This window comes from Geospiza fortis, unplaced genomic scaffold, assembly GCF_000277835.1.
Source record: "Geospiza fortis unplaced genomic scaffold, GeoFor_1.0 scaffold120, whole genome shotgun sequence".
NCBI lineage: Eukaryota > Metazoa > Chordata > Aves > Passeriformes > Thraupidae > Geospiza > Geospiza fortis.
Window position 1 is genome coordinate 2,295,327 of NW_005054364.1, and position 21,867 is coordinate 2,317,193.

Sequence of the window (21,867 nt, forward strand, 5' to 3'; positions counted from 1 at the left end):
GCTTCCTCTCCAACATAGTCACAGTCCCTAAGGACTCCAAGCAGCAGGGTCAGCTGACTTTAGTCCACTTTCCTCCTCCCTCCTTCCTCTTTTTTCTTCTAGTTTAATTCATATGAAAATACAAATCGCTTCCTCTTCCTATTGCTTCAAATAATCAGTACTCAGCGTCAGCAGCTAAACAAGGGCTGGGCTGTCTTCCTTATCCTCATCACTGTCTGGTACAACCATGATTGCCAGTAGGATGTCTGGGACTAGAACCCCAGGCAGAGATGTCACAAGCAGGCTGGGCTACATCTTGTGGTGTGCTTTTATCTCCAAACCTCTTCTGTGCTCCACGGGTACTCTCTCCCTATTTTATCCATTTACAAGCTGACTTTCAAACTATGAGCCTTTTGAGAAATGACTGTCTGATATAATATCATGCTTATACCAACATAATGAATCCTACAATTTAACTGAAACTTCTAGAAATTTAGTGAAAAACAGGGTAGTATGAACTATTACTTGGGTGACACACAGAAACCAGAGAGGCTAATGAACAGTGTAATGGACACATACACATATTTTCTGAAGGTATATGTATAGGTGTGTATACATATATATATATATATTCATAACTTATCATATTTGTTTGTTTTCATTCAGATGCCTTATTAAGGTGGATTTTTCAATCCCCCAGCTGAAGAGAGCTGCAAAGGAAGGTATTTGCTACAGGAATGGAAACACCACAGGAAACCCCAAGAATGCACAACCATTTATAAGGGTCCAAGGAGAACAGAGGACTGATCTTATGGAAGGGATCCCTAACCTCACGTGCCATTCATGGGAATAAACAACAACAAAATCCAGTAACTCTCAGAGAACATGGAAAGGAGGACTTCAGGAAAGCTGAAAGTCCTCCTACCTCCCTGAACTCTGTATAAGGTTAAAATCGTTGCAGTTCATGACCATAGGATTGCAACCCAGCAATTCCATGGGCAAGGATCTCTTGGGATGGAAGTTAATTGACATTAACTGTGGGGAAAAGGAAGCAAACAAGCATTCTGTAACAAATTCTCTGATTCAGACTCTGATACCCAAGGCTAATCTCTAAGGCTGCTCAGAATGACAAAAAGACCTCTTAGCTGGGATGTTGAAGAAAAATCCTTGAATTTCACCACCACCGGGAAATCAAAAAGGAAACAAAGTGCCACAAAATGTCAGGGGTGCTTTGCTGACTAATATTACCTCAAAGCAGCTTTACATCATACAAAGGGCCAGGATAGAACAAGGAAAACCAAAAAAGCCTAGTTTATTTTACACAACAAATAGAGCACTTTGGAAATCACTTAATGAGGGCTAACAAGAATAACAGAGGAGATATTCATGGATTTCAGAATACAAAATTAAAAAAACCAAACTTGTGGGCATCGATTATTATGAATTCTTTTGGTTTTTGTACAAGTGAACATAGACCTCTCTTGAGTCTGGAAGCAATCAATACAGTGAGCAGGAGTCGATCTTGTTTCAAGTCCATTCACTAACCTTGTGTATTTACAGTTCCACAATTAGAGAAGCACTTCTAACACAAATGTTTCTTAACTACAGCACCTAGTTCTAATGAAGTTAACTTCAACTGGCTGAGATTTCACCTATCTTTCAGTCTCACACTTGCTTTATGCAGGGCCCTTTCATTTAAATTTTGTCCTACTAAAGCCTCTAAAGGCTTCAAAATGTCTTCTGCTAGGAAATCAAGCCAAAAAAAGCAAATAAGCACCATTTTAATACTTTTCAACAAAGACCTGTATGTCTTATTGAGAAGGGGGAAAAAGCATAATGACAGATACAAAAACCTAACTTAAAATTTCCTAAAGCTGGAAACAGCTTTCTACAGTTCCTTCATGTATGGTGTCACTACAGTGCTCACAGCCTTCTATTGCCAAACTGTTCACCTGGTTCAACCACGTTCTCCAGTTACTTGATTTCTACAGATACATTAGATGCATCAAAAAGTGTAACAAAATTGTCAGTGTAAAGCAATAACCAATACATAATATTGCCAGCCCACCAATGTACTAAAGATTAAAAAACCCCAATGAAATACAGATAAAAATTATACCATAACACTAAGACTAATGCTCCAGCCTCACAGAAGTTTTTGTAAAAAAATTCAAAAGAAACTTAACAGAAATTTCTGTCACGATTATATTTCATCAGCAAGCATTTCTTCCAAAGGCCATATGGTTCTCTTGAAGAATCACCATTTCTACATTTAACCCATTTTGAAGACTACTGACCTAAAGTGACATTTTGGAAAAAGAGAGGATGCCAGACTTCTTGTTAAGGCAGCCTGAGGTTTCCTACTAACACTTAGCTTATATAAAGCTTCCAAATGGTATCAAAGCAGGCAATTCCCTAGAAGACTTGGAACAGGGCTTTCAAATTTGCAAGAGAACTTGCCAAAGACCTATGAGAGATCTTGAACAGCACAGGGAGAGGAATATAGCTCATTTGGCTGACATAAACTCAAGCCCTTTTCTACTGTAAATTATGGTGTCCCTTACCATTAAAAAGCTGCCAAGAAAAAGCCCTTGAGCATCCAATTTCTGCAAGGGCAGGACACAGAGTGCACATCCTCAGTAATAAGAAGGCTTTAGAGCAAAGAGGTATTTCCAGAGGCTCTACCACCTGAATGAAGAGCTGAGAGCAAGTGTATCAGAAGTAAGTAGATCAACTGTGTGCTTGCTGGCAAAGGTCTAACTTGGCAAAGTGTATCGACCGTGGAATAAGAAATATGCCAAACAAAGCACTGTCCCATTAAGTGGAAGACTATCACTTCTCATTCATCACTAACAAGAAGCTCAGTGAACATCTCCAAGCAGAAAAGCCAGAGGAGAAACAGCCTGCTGGATTCTTTACTCCCAGGGCAGGGAAACCACTGCGGCTGCCTGATCTGGTACTTTTTTGGCAAGCTGTATTCAGTAGGCTTGATCATGCCTGTCAGCAAATCCACAAGTTCTACAAACCTTCCCATCTCAACTGCCAATAGGAAAATGTCTGGTACAGTCATTCCCAGCACAAAGAAAGAGAATTCCAGGCTGAGTAGGACTCTGCTATTGCTCATATAAGACCTGTTTTACCTGCCTTCCTGGACAATGATGTTGCACTTCCAGTGCCACCAAAGTACATTTCCTACATTAAAAGGAAAATGCCCAAAACAGCGAGAAGTTCTTTTTTTTGAATATCAGATGGGTCCTTTCACTTGAACAGCATATCTGGGCAGTGGTGGAATTACCCATTTCTTCCTTAAGAGCCATCTCCATGACATATATAATGAAAAGACAAGCACACAGGCATCTGAAGTATAATTCAGCAGGTGTCAGCAGGTAAGAAAGCCAGAGACACGACTAAGGGGTTCAATTTTCTTAGCCTCAAGACAGGGTAGCCTCAGACCCTTTCTGGACCCAGGGGAAAAAACTGTACTTGGCCATCTACAACTCACTGGAAAATACACCTTTGTCAAGCAACATCCTATCAAAAGGATCTCTGGGATCCTTTAAGATATAAAAGGCAGTTTAAATGAATGGAACTTGCAGTAATCTCAGCCTTTGCTCAACACAATTTCTATCTGCACTAAATTCTGCCTGGTCACAGAAAGCTGAAGAGGAGAAACTGCAGTAAAAACTTGCTTCAACTGCAGGTCACTTCCATGACTTTGGAGATTTTTGTGGAAGGGAAATAAAAAGAAACACAGTTAAAGGAGCTGCTCCTTCCTCCAAGGCTGAACTGTAACTTCTGAATATGGATTAATGGATATTTGAGAGTCAGAGAAAAAGGACAAGCAGGACCAACAGGTGGCAGAAGCACAAGGTGAGCAGTGAAATCCTGAAATACTCATCCAGTGCTTATGAGGAAAAGGTGAGAAATGGCACGCCCACTGACTACTGACTTGGAATGCAGTGGAGACCACAAGGATTTGGGACTGTAGGATACAGCAGATTCTTACTACATCAGCAAGAGCAAACAACTTCCAGAACTATAAATGTACTCCACAGAGATGGCAATTTTGAGGCTGGAGAAAAATCTCAGGTGTACTTTAGGCACCTGCAAAGTAGATCCTACAGAAACTGGATGTGAAACAGCATCAAGGTTTTGTTGTAGCCATAAAGATCCCGGAAGTCGCTAGGATAAACAGAACAGGATGCCCTAACTGGGCTCTCCAAAGACCATGGTTCTCTGTGGAATAAAGGTTTCTAAAACCAGCATTTTGTCCCATAATGACAGTGTGCCTCTAGACACTTCTCCTGTTCTTGTACATGTCTCTAGCAGTTGTTTCTGACCACTGTCAGATGGGACAGGGCAGTGGACTGCCCAGGCCTCTTGTCTGACCTTGTGTCATTGTTCATATGAAGATTATTATAGGAAACTCCTCACTTCTGGTAGAGACTGTGACCTTATTGTTAAAGAAATACATTTGGCATCTACACTAATGTTCTTGATTAGGCTAGGAGATGCAGGATTTGTGAATAATGTATTAAAATTCTGACTACAGACATCCTACAGAATGAAAAAAAGAGGGGAAATAGAGGGGTATGTAAATACCCCCCAATCTTTTCCTCAGTTGAAAGGAGATGGTATAAAGCAAGGAATGACCAAAGTACTCTGGTTTTGGCATGCTTAGTTTTAATTTAAGTTTGGCAATATAGGAAAAAGAGAAAAAACAATGTACTAATTTTTGGGTTTTAATCTGCTTTACTACTGTATTTTTAGATAAACTGAAAAATCAGTGAGTGGTTATTCTGTTCTTATCTCCCTTCACCTTGTATCTCCATGTTTTTACTGCAGAGCATGTAAAGTGAAAGCCTACATGTAAAAAAAATACATTAAAAACCGTTTATATTTAGTAAAATATTATTAAAAGCCTGTATTGAAATAAAGAGGAATCCTAAGCATTCAGTTCTGGTACTATGTATGTGAGTCTTGCATGCAAAAACCACCATGCTTCAGGTTAAAGAGATTACATTATAATTATTTATTGATTTATATTTATTCATTTATAACACTTACTATGTGCAATAATAACAACAATAATAAATATCAATGAGATAATTTCCTTTATGGAGTCTTCTAGGTGGTATTTTCTGATACTATTCTGATATATATTTCTATCAATTCTCAGCCACACTATGACAGTGTTGATGCAGTCCTATGGAAATCTTTTCAATTTATTAGGAATTCTTAAGATTACTATTGAAAACCAATAAATTTTCAAAACATCAGCTGTATCTTAGTAATGTGAAAATACTTAAGGCAGTTTATTTGCCATGCATATGTTCTTCCAAATTTTATATTTGCTTTGCAGATCACATATGAGATTACATGAATAGGAACATGGAAAAATTACTCTTACAAAAACCCCTTACTAAAAGAATCACTTATTCATAAAAACCCTTACCTGAAGCATAGTGTATTTTCACAGAATTATGGGTTTTTTTTAATGGGTCCATGAACCATCATAAAAGCAGCCACTTCTTTAACAGTAAACAGTTGCTTTTGTTAGACTACCCCCGCCCTAAAAAAATGCGGATTTCCCTGTTCTAAGATCATAATTACTAAGCATTTCTCATACACTGCTTTAAAGCTACACCATGCAAAAAAATCTTGCCAAGGGTTTTGGCCCTTATTTTTTTATCTTTCACAACCAATTTCACAATGCTGACAGTTAAAAGAATAATAATAAAAGTCATCCAGATGTAACACACACCTCTGATGAGGGCTCTGGGTGATGGCTAATCCTTTCTAGCCACGTGAAGCAGTGCAGACCTACAGTAAAAATTTAATCTACAGAGATCTTCTCCAGAATTTCACAGGATATTTATATGTACAATAAGTGCAGTGTGGATTCCAGCAGAGAGACACATACAAATATATGCATATACATGTATTTTTTTCCTTTCATCAACATAAATGGTATCTCCAGACATTAATTTTATTTATAATATCAGAGACCTTTATAAGCTCAGCGTACACTCACAGACAGATATGCACACACCTTTCCAGATGAATAATTACATAAAACAGGGTCCCTTACTTGTTCTCAGCTCTGCAAAAATACTGCAGTCATGAATTAAACATCACCTTCCAAAGTTCTCTGTTTTGTGCCTCTCTGGCAAGGTTTCTGGGAACACTGATTAGAATCTGAATAGCTTTACATTACCTCCAACCTTAGGCCCACCAGCTGATCCTGGCTTTCTTGCACTGTTTGAAGGATTTCCTGGCTTTTTAGGTGCCGGAACCTTGAAGGCTGAAGCAGCTGATGATGGCCTATTTCCATCCACTGATTCTTCATCATCAAAGCTTTTGTCTAGAAAAAGATATGTTAAATAAAAATAGAGCTATTAGAATGGGTGTATTTTCATTTCCTAACAAACTATTTTCCTTCACATTTCACAGAAATTCACAAAATGCATAAATAAAAACAAGTATTTATCAGTTTGTCCTGTCTTTGATTTAGGAATAAAATGACAATGGGAAATAAACAGCATTTTCCACATTTCACGTTCTTATAAAATATTATTTTAGCTTCATAACTACCACACTAGAACTGAGCATAAAAAAATGAATCCTACACATCCACTCCCACAAAGGAAATATATCTTTGCACAGACCGAATGTTTTTAATAATTTCTTAATATTTTCCCAAAAGGAAAGTCCTTAATATAATTTTTATCATTCCAGTCTACCGAAGAAAAATGCTTCTCCTTTTCCTTCTTTCACTCATGCATGCATTTTCTGCTACACATCCTCCCACAATGTGTTTAACTAGCACTCCCTGTCTCCTTCCTTCCACCCAGATTTTTCAACTTACAATCACAGATCCTCTTGCAGATCAGCCGCCTCATTCCTCTGATAGCTCTTCAATCCCCTCACCCTAGGACGGACCCAGCACCTCACATGGCCACATGCAGTAAATTCTTAATACTAATCAAAGATTCTATCAGAATCTGCTCGCAAACACCCAAGATCCACCACTGAGATTTGTGCCGGCATCTTTCTCTCCCTTCCCTGCACTAGGTGCTGCACAACCAATGAGCTGCAAGGTGACATCATCTTCTGGGAGCCAACGCCAGAGGAAAAGGTGAAAATTCTCCATGCAAATAAATTCATTCCCACACATGGTATTTGCCACTATTCCAATCCTTCGTTTAAAAAATTAGACAGGCAGACAATATTCAGAAAGAGGGCTTGCACTCCTCTTTCCTCTAATTTCAGGTTTGTGTATTTTTAATCATGAAAGAAATTCATGCCTAGTGACTAAACAGTCTCAATTCAAAATACTGTGCCTAAAAAGAACCCCAACATATTCCAACAGTAGAACATAATGTTTTCCCCACCCACTTAGGGAAGAAGGATTTATCTATAAGCTTGAGCACAGAAAACATCCAGCCTATGGTTCCTATAATAAATAAAATGGGCGAGGCTGAGACACAGCTGCACTACAGTAATGAAAGACCAATTCAGCATATTACCTGCTCTAAAACCTGCCATTTGTAAAAAAAAAAACATTGCAAAACTTCATCATCTCTGGAATGGTTAACTGTTTACCCTTTGCTAATTCAGTACTTGCTCCCAGGGAAATGTCAACTATATTTAACAATGTAGCCTCCCAGAGGAAGGCAGCTTACATTAAAGGGTATAGCAAGGTTTTGTCCAGCAGCACTGGCAGCACCATCGAACGTCACAACACCCTGCATTTAACATGTCCAACATCACTGCTGCTATAGTTAGCACATTTTTCTAGCATTTGCCAAAAGCTGTGTTTTGCACTAATGAATCTCCATGATCAAAGAAACGAACTATCACAAGAAAAATATGGATGCATATTACCAATTTGCATTAACATTACTTGCTCCTCTCCTATAAACACTGATTTTTAGGTGGATCTTGCTAAGAGTAATTGTTTGGATCTGTAAACTCTCCGAATGGGAGGAAAAGGCATCAGCCTTCCCCCTCGCTGTCCTGTGTGTTGCCATGGAAACAGCACTCCAGCTCAGCATATGGGCTGAGCCAGAATACATTTTGATTCCTGATGCTTTTACTCTCACTATCTTAAATAGAACCAGACATCAAGAATTAGAGCAAGGAAAACCACCAGCACAAAGGCCAGATTAAGTGAAATGACTTAAACACTGTCACAGAAGGGTAAATGGCAAGGGTTCGTATCTGGGATACCTGCAGCATTACAGGTAATTTTAAATTAGAAATATCTTGCATGATCAGATCAACACTGACACGTGAGTATGGAATCATGAAAACAGACTAAAAGTGAAAACAGGCTTTGCAAATAAAAATGGTTCTGTTGCTGCACTTTCAAATCTGATGAAGAAACAGGCAAGACTTTCATGCTACTACCTAACAGCTGTACAATGCTGCACTGATATGCAAATATTGCACAAGCCTTTGAAACAATAAAATTATTTGCAATAAAATCCTAAAAACAGAAACTGAGCATTTGCTCATTTATGCAAAATCTCCTAATCAAGAAAAATCTAGACAACCCCAAACAACTGTGTACTTTGGGAACCAGTGACTCAGATAAAATAATTTTATTTTTACCAAACAATTCATTATGAAGGAGTATCAAAGATGGGTAATTTTAGAAGTTACTGCTCAACCCCAAAATGTGCAAACAGAATTCCAGAAAAAAAATGCAAAAGCAAATGTTTCAACCCACTGATGTGCTGTGTATATTAGAGGATACATCAAATAATGTTCTTGGTAATACTGTCAAATTACTTTGCCTAGTTAAAAATATTTTTTCATACATCTTAACAATTGTTAACACTGCCTTAAAAATCTACACTATGAAATAGTTTTATGCAGTTTTTCAGTCCACATAAAACTCATCTTTTTAAAATAAATGCCTATTTTTCTTAAGATACACAGAACTGATTGAAGCCACTGATACATGGGTGTTCTTAACCAGACTTTTCACGGTTTATGTTAAAATAAATTAAAAATTGCTGTGCAGTTACTTGAAGTGTTCCAAATAACAGCACAGTACCATAAGCATGTAAAATTAATGGCTGAAAAGGATCTGTTTGAATTCTATTAACGGTGAAGTGATAATGCAGCTGAACCTCTTTTGTTCTGGATTTGTTTATTTTTTAAAATAAACATAAGCAGGAAATTTTCATACTGTCTTTTAAAGAAACCAGAGGTTTTCCCCACCCTTTTAGGCCTTTACACTTTTACTTCCCTAGGATTTACCATCAAAATCCTGAGTAATCTTTAGGGACATTCCATTTTCAGAAATATGCCTTACACTGTAAAGATCCAAAACCTGAAGTCTGTATTTACAGCACTTCATGAAAACAGAGCACAATACTTGCTTCCCCTACAATGCACCTTCCATGTGCTCTCACTCATCTGCAATGATCCACTTGCTGGTAGCTCCTGTAAAAGCATTTCCACGTACTTCAACATGGATAAGCCCAGCTCCAGTTGTAACTGTTGCTCCCCAGGGCATAATCAAGGAGCAGTTCTGCTCAATCTGGCTTTACTACGTGCCTTTGGCTGGCCAAAGGAGCAGGCATGGAGCTCCTGACAGCCAACACACAGAGCATGGGGATCACTATATTTCAGTATCAAACTGTGCCTCTAATGTTAGTTTAATGCAGTCTACAAGCAAAATATATCTCTATAACGGAAGTCATAAAAGCCTAAATGTAACTGGTATTTCAAAACAAAGCCATCTAATAGATGCAAACCTTTTTCATTCTAAAATGGCTGGATAATTTTCATTCTAGGTCATTTTAACACTTTCAGAGTATCAAATTTAACGTATGCAAATAGACCTGACAGCTGAGAAAGCATTATCCAAACAGTGTTTTAAAACAAAGCTCCAAGGTACCAAATATAAAAAGCTGTATGAATTGCTAGCAACCCACAGAACATATTAAAGGCAAAACACAATAAATTAAAGACACTGAGCCTCAGTTAAATCCCACAACATGTTCTTGTACTTGATATGCAGTATTTTAAACCACAGTGCATAAGGAGTTTTGGAGGTAAGCACACCACACAGAGAAGAGCATGGAATCTCGTACTGCCAAAAACTCCTGAAGAAACCTGATGAGCAACAAATGCTCTCACTCTGGTACGAGCTCTCTTCCAGATGAGCAACTTCAAAGCAGGGGAAGAAAAAATTCAAGAAAAGGTTGTTTTTATCTTCCCAAAGCTAGGAACTCAGGATTCAAAATGTGAGCATTAGAAGTTTTCTCTTCTAATGGAGGGCAGATATCTGCCCATAGGGGATGCTCTGCAGGTACAGTGCACCAAATGAACTGCTATCAACGAACTGCTGTGCATTTCTACAAAACCTCTGAAGAGCTGTCTAAGAAATCTTTCCAGTAAAAGGCCCACCAAATCAACCTGCAGGACACATCAGAACCCAAAGTCTACTACACTTTCAGACCTTATGATTTACTGAAGTTATTTGAAGATTAAATGCATGCAGACAGACCAAAACTTGAACTATTCCAGAGCATTAAACACTAAAACTCTTAAGAAACAAACTATGTCATTTGAACTAAAAATAACCAAAATATATGTGCTATCTTCCTTGTAGCATTACTCTTGGGGGCCAGATCACAAATATGTAGTGTATGTTTTCTGAAGTATTCAGAGAGATCAAAGCATAAACATTTATAATGAAACTTGATATTCAAAGAATATTCTAGTACTCCCAATATTTTAAACTCCAGAACAATCTACTTACTGTGATTTGCCTATACAGCAGTAAAGGTAATTATGTATCCAGTAAACATAAAGATATATTCAATGACAAAGAGAATCTAGGGAGAAATCTAAAGTTTTTCATATCCAGAGGAAAAAAAATTTCATTTTCAAAAAGATTAAATTAGAATACATTTATTGTTACTGCAACTCAAGCCTCCACCTTAGCTGGTCTGAAGATTCGTATAACTAATGTGACATTCCGGTATCTAACATTTTGTCAGTCATAGTCAATAACAGAAAAATAAAACACAGTATCACCTACACAGCAGTACAACTACAAGATCTATATTCTATCTGTGCTACTCAGCAGCAGGAAATCAAAAGTTAACTGACTTAAAGGAGATCCTCAAGTGACACCATGAAGGTGAAAAAACTGGATCCCCTGCAGTAAAACTTAACTAAAGCTGGCAATAAAGGCAAATCCAGATACTGTTTTCAGTAGCAATATCTTACATATCTAACACAACTAGGGTTGTAAATACCAACTTGCAGTATTTTACTGTAGACTGACAAGAGTCAAACTAGAGAACACAGTATACTTAATATTTACATATTTAATAAAATGCTTTTAAACTCACTTTGTTCAAAACATTTGTATCAATTTTACTTCAATAACTGATTATTATAAGCTTTGCCAACAAATACTGGTTTTTACCTACTGTTAACACTTCCTCTTTCACACCACAAAATATTTATGAAGACAACTGCAAAATCCTGCCTAAGCAGAAAAACCCCAAGTAGATGAGCTCTTAAATTTCCCAGTCACTCCCCGATTCTGTGCCTACCAAGACACCCACTGCCAGTCTCCCTTCCGTGACTTATAAACATAGATTGCATCAATTACTTGGAACATCTGGGACTGGATCATTAGCTCAATTCCAGATGAACTGGTGTGGCCTACAACAACTTCTGTCAAGCATGAAAATGAAGCCGCAAGCACTACACATGCATCAAGTTAGCTGATCTCTCTAATCCATACTTCAAGCCAGTGCCCCACATCATTGAGTGAGAACTTTATCCCTTACACATCAGGCATGTCATACAGTCCAAATCTGTTTGTCCTGACACAAAGGACAGGATTCATTTGCCTAAGCATAGTCATCTAAAACCAGTTTTGACAGTCCTGGGCATCCTGTCTGGCGGCCAGCTGACATTCCAGAAGGCCACAGATCTCTTGCAGTTCTTGTGTCACACCCGCTCGCTCCGCCTGGCTACTGAGGATCCTGCAAGGCACCTCCAATGGCACCAGACTGTGGCAGCAGCTCTCTGCCTATAGAGAGCAACAGGCACAACTTTCCCAGGCATTGTCCTGGTGAAGGCTGTTGAGAAGACCAGAGAAAAGAATGAGAAACAATTCTTATCTTCACTTGCTGCACCTGTTTTCATATGGAATGTGTTATGGAGATTTGTTTACCAAAGGGTGGTTTCTTAATTGGCCAATGGTGATGTGTTTAGATGGACGGGCCAGTTGGGTCCACCTGCATCGTGACTGTCTGTAAGGGCAACGAGTTTCTTAATAAGTATAGAATAATGAAGTGATTGATCAGCCTGCTGAGAATCATGGAGTCAATGCTAATTATTACCAGGCTGGGGGCCTGTGGCGACACCAGACACCTACAGCTGGACTGATGAATTGCACATAAGAAGCTTCAGATCTATCATAAAGGATCATTCCTTGGCATTCTCCCCGTGCCACAGCATGTCTTGGGCTCCTAAACCACTGGGAGACAAATTCTCATGCTCAAACAAAAGCCCACTTCCCACAGTGATGGAGCATGGCTCTTCCTGGGGCAATAGTGGAGGCACAGAAGTAATGTGAGGCCATTAACTGATGGATTTAACTTTACTTCATGTTACCTCCTCTGCTCCTCTTTGCCTTCCTGAACGAAGCAACTGTACCAATGATAATGCTGGCAACTGGTTCTCTTCTGTGCAATACATGCTGATGCTCACCAACAAAATCTCAAACTCCTACCAGAAGAGACTTCTTTTTCTGCAGTAACCTCACAGGGGATGGACGAGATAAAAAAATACCAATGAGAACGGTGTTTATAGAACAACAAAACCTGGTTCAAAAAAACCCCAAAGTTCTTACATGTATATAAACTTATATTCTTTCACATGTTATTTTTTCAGACAGTTCCAGTGAACTGGGGTCTTCAAAAAAAAAAAAAAAGAATCAAAAAGGCAGCAAGTAAGAGGAGCAAGAGTCAGTAACAGGAATAAGGCAAATATTTATCAGTTAAATTTTGCTGTTGAGCTGATCTCAAATTTTAATAAAGTTCCCCTAATTTTTCAACAAGCAAAGCAAATACAGCTCCTACAGTCCATCAATCAGTTACAGCACTGAAAGAGGCTCACACCTACTTTTGGGGGAAGCTGTATGCATTGATCTCTTCTGCTGTATGCATTTGATCTCTTTTAAAATATGACCCTCAATGAATAGGACAAAATAAAAGAAGGAAAATGACAAAGAAAATACTAGACGTAACAAACATTTAAAAAAAGAAATATTTAGGAGTGGCAATGGCACATGCCAAAATAATTATCCACATGTAATACAGGCCTATTCCAAAGACATTAGTAGTTTATCTATTCTGCTCCACAGTTTCATGAAGGACTATGTTAAAAAAAGATTAATTCAAAAAAATTTAACATATCCCCAGTATTATTTTCCTAACCCCATAGAAAAGTTAGTTTTACAGTTTATCTTACTACTGTCTGGATGAAAGACAAGACTTAACTACAAGTTTCAAATAAAGCTGCAATAAGCTCAAATAAGCAACTGAGCTAATTTTGCTCCCATGTAAAGCTTCATTCCCATTTCTAGCTCTAGAATATCTCCTGTAAACCCAAGTACTTTTCTAATTTTTACCTATTAAAGTTTAAGACAGTTTCTGCAAATCTTGCCATATTTTGCATTTTTTCAATATCTGTAAAATTACCATAGTCCACATATTTAAATTAATTAATAAATAATTTAGTCCTTCCTAAATTCTTGCAATTGGACTTCCTTCTGTTACAAAAGTGCAACATTTCCCAAATGTTACTGAACATTTCCCAGCAAATTTACTGAAAACTGAAGATGCCGTTAGTATCACTGTACTTCAAAAATCATCAATTTCCCTGTCTTTACATCCTTCCTGAGGCACATTCAATGGCCTTCTGAATCAACACTTAATAGTCTACAACCTATTAGCAAACACACAATTTTCTCAGTAAAAGGGGAAGAGAAAGCTAATGAGGTTCTCCAGAATTCATGACAAGGTCAGCTTCTAAAATAGGATTCAAGACAAAACAGCAAGGCTGAAAACAAAGCTACATAATATTATTGTTCTTCAACATCTGGACTATGTTATTGCCCTAGGCCATGCTATTTTGACCACACTACACTATGTCCAGCATTAACAAGTCAGGTGCCTTTTAGGCAGGGGGAAGGCAAAAAGGTGTAGAAGGACACAGACCTGCCTTACATAAGAAATCAAAGACTGAAAGTTTTTGCCATTTTAAACACACAGCTTGAATCACTAGCTGTAACACAGAAACTGATGGGATAATCCTATTTTAGCACAAAGTAAAACATGCCTACCACAGCACAAATGTTGTGCTCTCTTATGAAATACCAGAATTAAAGCTGAGAAAGACAGTAACTTCTGGAGCACTCAAGATTTCTGCTAAATGAGTGACTACTCCCTCAGAGAGTTTCCCTATCCAGACACTGATTAAAATAAAAGCAGGTAATTCACTTTAAAACGTGGGGGGAAAAAAGAAAGAAAAAGAAAAAGCCCTAACAGAACTGTTACTTGATGTCGGGTAATTTTTTGTGAGCCACTTTACATAAACACTCCTAATTTCTATCAGAAGTGATGGTTTATTTAACTGTTGAAGCCCTTCTGAATTCAGTCCTCACTTGTGGCCAAACCCTTCATTCATTTGCTTAAGCTGCCCTTTAAAAAACTGCCACTTCAAGTATCTTCTTGAAGTATCAACTCCACTATTTGCATTTAAAATATTCTGTAAGCTAACAGCCAGTCTTTGCTCAGTAGGCCTGCTTTAATTTCTATCTTTATTATTTAATCTCCAGAAGTAATCTTATTTTTTTTCTTCATAAATTCCTTTTGCTTATACATAAAGTATCCAACTCAACAGCACCAGCATTTTCTTCAGTGAATCTAATGACATATTTTAAAACCAATATATTTATCACTAAAGTGGGCTTTATCTAGAAACCACTATCCATAAACTGCAATAATATGCCTAGCATTATTGATGTATGCAAGTTCAGAAAAGTAGCAAAAAGAACCACCATATTTACCTATCAGCAGCTAAGTCAAACAACTGATATCCATTGAGAAACTGTTCAATTCAGGACATTTCCAGTACTTAATTCAGTGACACAGAAGCACCTGGGCTTAGTGACTTGAATTTTCAAACTATCAATTACATCACAGCAAGGGTAAGAGAGGCACCCATAAGTACTGTGTTTATTCATCTTTATCTATATCACAAGTATATGGGATAGGGAAGAGGCACTGGATATATGCAACGTCAATGAGAAGGTTTACAAACAGGGAGCTTAAACTGGGATTTACTATTAGAGCGTGACAGTAACAAATGTAAGTCTACCATCACAGAGATGATGACAGCAGCTAACATTTGCATTAGTTTTTAGTGTGGCCTATTTCTGCATGTTCAACTCCACTTGCATGTTGAAAATGTAAAACATCAAGGCAGATTGACAAACAAAACATAGACCCTAGAAACAGAAAGGGCAATATGAGCACACAGTAGATAAAATATTGAGAAGTTTATTTTTCTGCATTTTAGATCCATGTAGCTTAGGAATTACACATTCGTATTTGCACATGAAAACATGCACACCACAGCACAGAATGAAAGGGGTTGCTAATGGCCTTTTGGCTCACCGATCCACCTGATCTCTGCCTTACACAGTCAGAAGTAGAAATTAAGAAAATATGGCAAATTATCTTTCTCTTACACTCAATGCTGCCAGTTCACTTGTGGGTAATAAAACTGGTGGTTTTAAGAGGCCCAACTCTCCTCAAACTGGCCTTCTTAACATAGAATCATAAAATGGTCTGGGTTTAAGGGACCTTAAAGACCATCTAGTTCCAACCCTCCTGCCATGGGCAGGGACACCTTTCACTAGACCAGGCTGCTCAGAGCTCTACCCAACCTGGCAGTGAATTCCTCCAGGGATGAGGCATTCACAACTTCTCTGGGCAGCCTACTCCAGTGGCTCACCACCTCAAGTGAAGAATTTCTAGTCTAAATATACCTTTTTCAGTTTAAAGCCATTCCACCATGCCTTAGTAAAATACCCCTCTTCAGCTTTTCCGTAGGCCCCCTTCAGGCACAGGAAGGTGCTGTGAGGTCTCCCTGGAGCCTCCTCTGCTCAGGGCTGAACAATCCCAATTTTCTCAGCTTGTCTTCACAGCAGGGGTGCCCCAGCCCTCTGATCATCTCTGTGGCCTCCTGTGAACTCACTGAACAGATCACCTCCCTTGCCCTGCTAACCACTCTGCTTTTGATACAGCTCAGGACAGAACTGGGTTTTAGGGCTGCAAGCCCACATTGCCAACTCATGTCCTGCCTCTCATCCACCTGCACCCCAGAAGCTAAAAAACTCACACCAGATCTGGAAAATCTGAAGTGCTTGGTATATGGCTAGCCAGCTTTAGTAGTTGCCATTTCTCTGATTTTGTAGGAACATGATCCAACCCCCAAATAATATACAGAGACTGTTTCTTGCAGTGTTTCTAATGAGTTTATAAAAATCAACTCGACAGTGCTAAGAAATTTTAAACAAAACCAACCCACAGAGAACTGTAGGAAGTTTGACCTTTTAAGTTCAATAGCCAACCTCACACTGTCTAAGTTCACTGACCAAAGAACTTTTATCAGGTCAACAAACAAAACAATCCATAATGATAAAAGGATTTTTTGTCAAATAGAAATCTACTCATGCTCATTGCCTAGGCAATCATGGAACACCATGCAGCTCCTGACATCTAATGAAAGCAAAAAGATCTAATTTGAAGAAAGTAAGGTTTTCCTGTAGGCTTTTAAGAGCTATTGCTCTACAACTCCAGCCCTTCTCACCTTTCCTCAGGCTCCAACTATCCATAAGTTTGAGGGCTTTTAAGTGTTTCTCAGTTGAACAGAAGAATTTTCACATCAATTAAATACACATGAAGAGGTACCAGAAGAACCCTGGTACCATGAAAATCTTGTTGTCTACACTCCATATAGCTGGGAAATTCCTGTGAGTTTTAAATTGTAGTTACTTCTTCTAAGAGTCTACATACACAGCTGGTTTTCAAAAGGCTTCAAGTTATTTTCAAGTTATTGACTGCTCTTTCCAGCTCTTGCCATGAAAGTGTATTTTGATGAACGAGCTGGGCAAAGAAAGCAGACAAAATCCAAACCACAAGTCTTTAAAACTAAGATGCTTTTATAAATACAATACACAGAATGGAATTTCTGATTCAGGTCAATACTACAGGAGACCCTTCACCTCTGAAGGTATTTCAGACATTGAAATGATCCAAACGTAGCTTACTTGCTCATCAGTATTTATTAAAAATAACATGTAACAGTAAGGAAATACTCCTGGTATTTCATAGATAACAAAGATGAAAATAAACCCTGCAAGGCAAATATCCAATCAGTCGAGTGGAAGATTTGTGCAACATCTATGAAAGGAAACCCTTAGTAGGCCTTAAATTTCTCCTGCGGCTGTTCATAATTTTAATGGGTTTTTTTGTTTGTTTGTTTTTTCCAAAATGTACTTTAAAAATAATTAAAATAAAAAAACCCCTACCAAATAACCACCAAACAATAATCAAAACCATGCAGATATAACAGAAAATACCAAAATAATTTTTTTTTAAATTATGTAACTTGTTCTAAAAAGCTAATAAAAACTGACTCCAGCACTCCAACACTTTTGGATGATAGATTAAACCTATCTGGAAATCTTTTTTGTGAACTCATGTTTCATGTTTAATGAAAACAACAACAACCACCACTACCCACAAAATTCCTTGACATTTTGAAAATGTCATTTAGAAACAGAAAGACAAAACTTGTAGTTATATTACCCTAGAATATATAAAAAAAACCAGGTGCACTTATCATTCTAGAAGCTGTGCTGGTTTTGAGAAAACAACTGTGTCTGTCATATGTTTGCAGCTCTGTTTTTTAAATAAAAAATGCTCTGAGTTGCACCTTGAATTATTTTTTCTATTCACATCACTCTTGAACCTTGCTGTATTCATCCGCTCTCTCTCTCCATCTTTTCATACAGCCCTTGGCTTGTTTACACATTCCCTCCCTCTCCCACTCAGCTGCTACACTTTCCCACTGTTCTTTTACTGCTGTTAGCAACAGTACTTGCACTCTACAGACAAAACACAACTCAGAATCTATGTTAATCACTGGGAATAGCATATGACCTTGCTGTGAAAAGAAGCTTTGCACTGGTTCGGAACAGAAATCACACTGCAGCTCACGGTATCTGTCCTTGCTCTCTCAGGCACAGCCATGTCCCAAACCATGTCCCAAACCATGTGCCCACCAACTGCTAATAACAGAGGAGGAGTGGTGGGGAGCAACTACAGGAAAAGGACTGCATAATCCTTTCATAGTCCAGGAAAAGGACACCACACCACTGCAGGTGTGGTCAGCATGGTAAAGAAAACAGAGGCCCAAACAAGAACAGAAAAGGGAATAAGTGATACACTTCTATCCCACACAAAAACTTCTGCTACTCTTTATATTCCCACACCCAGGAGACAGCTCTGAATGGTACGAAGCACCACAGTCACAGCCTGGCCAATTTGTAGGCCAGTGTAGCAATTGCTTTATTATCATCATTCGCAGGATTCTGTTGACTTAAAAAGTCTCCTACCAGAGGATAAGAGAAATCAGAAATACACCTCAGAAATCCACATGCACTAAAATAACATATATTTTAAATCAAGCTAATGTCTCAAACATCACTGTAGCTTCTGTGCCTTTAATATGTCCAATCCCTTTTTGAGTCAAAAGTAAAATATTAAAGCTGTACTGTACCCACACTTCACAGAAACTAGTTAATCAGATTAAAGACTTAGGAAGACAGCCTTCCCTCAGAAGAACATCAGGGAATGGAAGATAATTGTTCTCATGCTTTAGGACCATGCATATATTAATCAAGTATTTTGAAAGACAAAACACAAAATTTGATATGCATATGCAGTAAGATAGAAGGATAATTTCTATTTATAAACCAGTCACATATGCTTTATCATCTAAAATCTGACAAGTGCTTAAAGTCACAAAACATCATTACATTGTATGCCATTTACATAAAAATACACTTATAAATAACAAAGTGCTTATTCATTATATGACACAAAACAGTATACTTAGTATACACTAGTGCAACAAATGTGTGTACCAAACATGTCCTCTTACAAAGCTGATTATATGCTTTTAGATAGCCCTCAAATACCTTATGTCTGGTACTGCAATATGTTTAGTACATCTTAAGAAAACCTATGTCTGATCTTTCCCATAAGGCCATTTGTAGTTTTAGGCAGATAATTTTGTCCTTATCCTAATTACCTTGCTCAACTGGGACCAAGGGAGTCCCTCATGTATGAAATCACAGGGCAACACAGCACAGACTGCCAAAAAGGTGAGGAAACACCAGGGGAAGCTGCTGAACTACAAACCCTGGAGAGAGCGCACAACGCGATGTGCACATGGCGATTCCGTCCGCCACCTCCTCAGCAGCCTAATCTGGTTACCAAGGGATAATGGCAGAGATGCATTATCCTCCCCAAGGAACAAGGAAACCAGAGCGAGGAACAGCTCCTGGCTGGCTTTCCTCAGCAGCCTCCACAACTTGCAGGGCAATCCCAGACCCGCACTCACACCAGTATGTGAAATGCCTTTAAGGTTGAGGCAGCGTGTGCTTTCCCACTGGCATGCACTCACTATAGTAGAAGTTATGGTCCATTTGTTTGCTAGGCCACAAGCACAGGATTATTTTTTCCCCCTCCACATTCTTCCAGCAATAGCTTGGAGAACTTGAGACAGTTAACATGGGGGCAAACAGAAAATCTGATTCTTCCCTTTAATCTTCACTTGAGAAATCAGATTAAGATTCAACTGCTAAGCATCATGTTTTGTTTACATTTCTGCTTGTGTTCAAGAAAACTGGACAAAAAATCCATAAAGTTCCAATAAGCCAACGTCTTGCATTCAAGATAAAATTGACATTACCACTTCTAAATAGCATTTCCAAACACACTCTGCTCACTTAATCCAGGCCGATTAAGTGAGCAAACCAAATAAAACAAGTAAAAAAATCTGCTCTCTGGAGTATGTGCACAGTGCCTTCAGCCTAGTCTCACAAATATTAAGTTGAACATACATACTGGCCACAACAAAGTGACATTTTGCTGAGAAAAGACATTGCTCAAAGGCTGCAGAATCACTAACCTTAAAACATTTTCTTCTATGTTGCATATATTACAAGGATATACAGGATATTTGCAAAACAAAAGACCACAGCCAAACCATCATTTAATTTAGAAGAAAAGATTAAGAAGTTTTCTTAACAGTAACTAAGGTTTTGTTTTCCCTTGCAGTTTCGTAACACAACATCAGAAGACTGAATTCCTTGTAAATGTGGTAAGCAGTAGTTTTAAGAGAGACCAACAGCTACATAATCATCCTACACACTGTTAATTGTATCTGGCATTATTGCTCAAAGCTCCTACACAGAATGTCAGCTGACTGCCTGAACAGTACTTTGTTCTTAGTGCCTTTGTTAATGACGAATTAAATTATACAGAAAAGAGCTCCACAACCACCCTCACTTTATAAACCTCGACCATTACAGAATGACAAAAATCCTACAGCTTTGCCTAGAGAATGCAGCTATTTCTTAACATGCCACAACTTGTATTCTTAATCTGCAAGTTACCACAATTCGTGTTTACACCATGGAGAACTGTGCTGCCTCACAGGAAGGAAACAAAGATGAAGAAAAACATTTCCAAGAAAAAAAAAAATCTCAGCAAGAGTGAGCTTGGTACTTATTCAGTTCTAGAGAGACCATGACTTCCCTTGCACCTTGCAAATGAGAAAAATACAAACATCAGAGAACCACCCTTATTTTTTTTCAGACTGTACAGTCCAGACATAATTTCACTGCTCTGGTCACAATCATTATCTCTTTCGGTCTCTGGCATTTGAAAGAACTAAGTGAAAAACACGCATTTCAGGTTGCCTCAATAAAGAGTCTTTCCCAGGATTCTTCCAACTACTGTTTCAGCAAATTCAGATAAAAGATTGAATCTTAATTTGTGATCTTTATAAACCATCTTTTTTATGCAAATCTGCATATATCGTCACTTGTGAAAGCACAGCCATCCTACCTCATCCCTAAACTTGCTGCAAGCCCAATGAACGTGCCTCAAGTCTCTCTAAAAATAATAATGCATATATAGAAAGTCATCAAGGTATTAAGCTCAGAGAACCTGGTTGACACAAATCCAAGGGGTGTCCTAAAGATAAAATATGAGACTAGTTTTTAAAGAAAACACAACCATATAGTCTGTATTGCTTTACTGACCTACTTTCCATTGGTTTGTGTAACAATACACTGTGCAGTGAAGGAAACGTAGTAACATCCCACGTCTTTATTAAATATACATCCCCAGCTCTAGCAGCAAGGCTCTTCTTTTATGGCTATGCCCAATAAGTATCAATTTCTTCACATAACAGGGCAGGTTAACATCCGCTTGTTTACAAAGCAGATAGTAAATTCCGCCTTATCTTGCAGAGGTGGCCAATACAAGTAACACAGAGGCGAGAGGGGTAAACACAACGCCAACACAAAAATGCACATCGGAATCGGCCACAGTAGTAAATAATTGAGATCACGGGCCATCCCAGAAACCCAGGCACGGTTAAAATCCCAAGAAGGGCTGGAACGGCCACGCTCGGTGTCCCGGTACTCTCTGGCGGCTGCACGTAGCATCCATCGCCCAGCGCCCGGCTCAGGCGGAA

At 38.4% G+C, this 21,867-nt stretch overlaps 1 protein-coding gene across 37 annotated transcripts in view; it reads right to left on the minus strand.

Annotated features, from left to right (window-relative positions):
• Nucleotides 1-21,867, minus strand: part of CLASP2 (cytoplasmic linker associated protein 2) — a 145,034-nt gene that overhangs the window by 81,869 nt on the left and 41,298 nt on the right. For 34 of the 37 annotated variants that reach the window (XM_031059614.1, XM_031059620.1, XM_031059618.1 and 31 more), the window contains one exon: nucleotides 6,197-6,343. In XM_031059614.1, the coding sequence (XP_030915474.1) occupies nucleotides 6,197-6,343 (147 nt within the window). Of the gene's footprint in view, nucleotides 1-6,196; nucleotides 6,344-6,847; nucleotides 7,055-21,867 lie in introns of those variants that run through there. The other 3 variants (XM_031059624.1, XM_031059626.1, XM_031059616.1) reach the window with 1 other exon arrangement.